The 3005-nt window shown below is 43.9% G+C and overlaps 1 protein-coding gene across 1 annotated transcript in view; it reads left to right on the top strand.

Moving 5' to 3' along the window:
- Positions 1 to 1074: 1074 nt before the first annotated feature.
- The window catches only part of LOC106518575 (E3 ubiquitin-protein ligase pellino homolog 2), a 13734-nt gene continuing 11803 nt past the window's right edge, over positions 1075 to 3005 (top strand). The window contains exon 1 of the mRNA XM_014009919.1: positions 1075 to 1439. Within this exon, the coding sequence (XP_013865373.1) occupies positions 1360 to 1439 (80 nt within the window). The 5' untranslated portion in view covers positions 1075 to 1359. The remainder of the gene's footprint in view (positions 1440 to 3005) is intronic.

Genomic DNA, 3005 nt, shown 5'->3' with positions numbered 1-3005 from the left:
ATATATATATATATACCTTATCCCATAAAATAAGTAACAGTGAACTAATAAGAGTTGTGGAGGTCAGTGTGAAAATGCTTTGAACAGGCCATCACATGTGTGTGACTTATCTGTGTTGCTCACTTGCTCAAATGAGCAGAAATAATCCCTTAAAAGTTCACAGCACAGGACACCACAGTTGTTTTAATATAAGTAGGTCAAAAATACCTATAATATATATAAAACATCTACACACCACTGTTAAAATGATTCATCCTCTCAAAACTTTTTTCCACTCATATCGTAGCAACTCAAAACTTGGAGGACAAACATGCAATAAGCTGAATGCATAAAACAAATAAGTAGTTTAAGCACCCTGTGATGTATTACAGACATCTTAGTTTAAGGTCACAACTTAATTTGGTMATGTTGGCTCATAGACTGCAGTGTTGCCTCTGCACTGCCCTCATGTGGTTACAACATTGCACTTTACTATACTTTATGAGTGTGTGCATGTGGGAGAAAGAGCAACGTACAAGATGGGTGTTGAAGGCGCTTGTAAACTCCAGTTGGCCTCAGATCTCACAGCAGATGCACAGGAGAGCTACTGTCTGCTGACCCACATCCAGCCTCTACCATTTCACCCCCCCCTCTGAAGAACCTCATTACGTCAGACTCTGTAATGAACCATAAGACTAGTGGCACACTATAGCCACATATTCAAACAAAAGAGTTGATCTATTACTTTAAATATACCAGGACGCCTCAACATGCCTGCAGATACCTCCTGCGTGCATTTCCAAACGCCTCAATTTAATCTGTGGGAGCCAGCGTCTCATCATGGAATCGTCCATTCATACTTTAACGGGGGAGACATAGAGTTCAACTCACTCACAAATTAAAATATAGTCGTGTCATTTTGATATATAACACCTATATGAACTTTTTTTAATTTTTAAAAACCACTAAACACTCACTTTTAACTGAAAATGTTGTTGTGTCGCATATTTTAAGATAATTTGAGACCGATTCCCCCCCCCATAACAGTTGGTACGTTCCACACCCTGCCTTTAGCTGCTGTTGTACCCTATGCTACTGAACAGATTTACCGCGAGACAAACTAGCTTCCCGCTGGCTTTAACGGGACGAAAAGATGCTCCTTTACGGGATGAAAACAATAAAACGAACACCAAGAAGTCCGGGCAAACTTTCTTCAAGTGTGCCCAAACTTTGATAAGACTTCCAGCCTGAACCACTTCCCTCCCAGCTCCGAGAGTGTGTTAGCATTGTTTTATCTTTCTCATCCTCTGATTACATTTCTCTACCAGTGGACACGCTCGTTTAGCCTTTTCTCAATTATTTTTGGAAAAGTCCAGTCTGATGAATTCACCGAAAAAAGACGGAGACGATGATGTGCCCGTTAAAGAGCCGATAAAATACGGAGAATTGGTCATTTTAGGGTAAGTCTCTTCCTATGCAAACCTCAGTGTAAAGACTAACGGTGTGGGAGGTCGCTCCAGCGCTAAATTCAATTAAAACGGGCTCCAAGATGCACGACAAGACAAAAGACGAGGTGCTAAATCGGCTTTAATCCAGTTTGAACGCACACATATACGATCCTCGTGTTGTTTCCCGTCAGCAAACGTACGATGGTCAAACAGTATGGTCGCGTAGTCGTGTTATAAAGTAAGTTTTCAGTCCAGATGTTGTGATATATCCACTTGAACAATTTGAGAACATTGTTTTTAATATAAACATCGTGTGAGTCTGAGTGCAAAAGACAGAAAATGTGCTGTACTACATAAGGCTACTACGTTTTTTTTCATCAATGGTTGTAGAGGGGGGCGAGCTGCTCGGGCTGAAAATCCCAATGATGTCATCCACTGCTGGATCCGTGACTACTAAAAGTAGCACTGAGGAGAAATACCATCTTGTCTGAAATATGTATGCAACTTGCTCGGGTGTTTTTTCTTTCTTTTTTGAAGTGGGTAATGGTTTTATTAGGGAATAATAAGACATCTCAGCCCGATCCATACCGAGGAAGGAGGAGGAGGAGGAGGCGTAGGAGGAGAAACCCCCCTTTTACATCACAGTGGGCTGGGTATGTGCTGGTGACAGCCACCAGCCTCCACAGCATTCCCAGCTGCCACATTGTGAAGAGGTCTGCAGGGACCAGAAATGCCACAACACGCACAGTCACATCCAGGTTTGTGCAGACCACCCTGTCCCCTCTTTGGCAACGCAGAGCTTCCTGTATCACTTCCCTTCCAGCTGAACGTGGAGTGAGGAGGCTGTCGTCTGCCTGCATCGGAATACTGATTAGCTGTGTCCCTAGCTGTGACTGGAACAGACCACAAGGTAGCTGCTACAGCATTCACAGGGAATATGAAAGGCTTCCTTTCCAGTACAGGGTTTTAGGCATCAGGACGTGTTTTTATTTATTTATTTATACCAGGTCCTGTAATTAATGAAATCTAACCTTGTGTGAAAAAATTATAGTGTAGGTGTGATGATTTGGGCTTGTTTTGCAGCCACAGGACCTGGGCACCTTGCAGAAGGGATGGAAAGTGGGCATTGTATGGCTAATGGTGCATTCACACCGAACAAGATTTCAGCATCAGGAGCCTCAGGTTTACATGCAAAGTCTATGGTGGAGGCGCTTCAAGCAACGTCGGGAAGTGCTGCGGCGCCTCAAGCGCGATTAGAGCAGCGCGATTTGAACGATCTGAGCGTTCGACGCGCTGAGGCGCAAATCGCTGAAGTTAGAAAATCTGAACTTTTGCAGCTCGACGCGCAGCATCAACCAATCAGAGAAACTCCACTGTGTGACGTAGCGACATATTTCCCAACGGGACAGTTTACTGAATGATGTCCACTAACCTGAAACAGATGGAGAGGAGCTCTTTAGCTGAAATCCAGTGCCTGCAGTCGGTGTCCTGACAGAGATATCCGCAGCAATGCGTGACAGCGACTCATCAGACTGGAAAAATAGTCCTGAAAGCGAGCTGTGAGCCTCTACTCTGAAT

This window comes from Austrofundulus limnaeus, unplaced genomic scaffold (assembly GCF_001266775.1).
Source record: "Austrofundulus limnaeus strain Quisiro unplaced genomic scaffold, Austrofundulus_limnaeus-1.0 Scaffold63, whole genome shotgun sequence".
NCBI classification, from domain to species: domain Eukaryota; kingdom Metazoa; phylum Chordata; class Actinopteri; order Cyprinodontiformes; family Rivulidae; genus Austrofundulus; species Austrofundulus limnaeus.
Note: the sequence above shows the minus strand (reverse complement) of the source record. Positions and strands in the feature narration are given on the sequence as shown.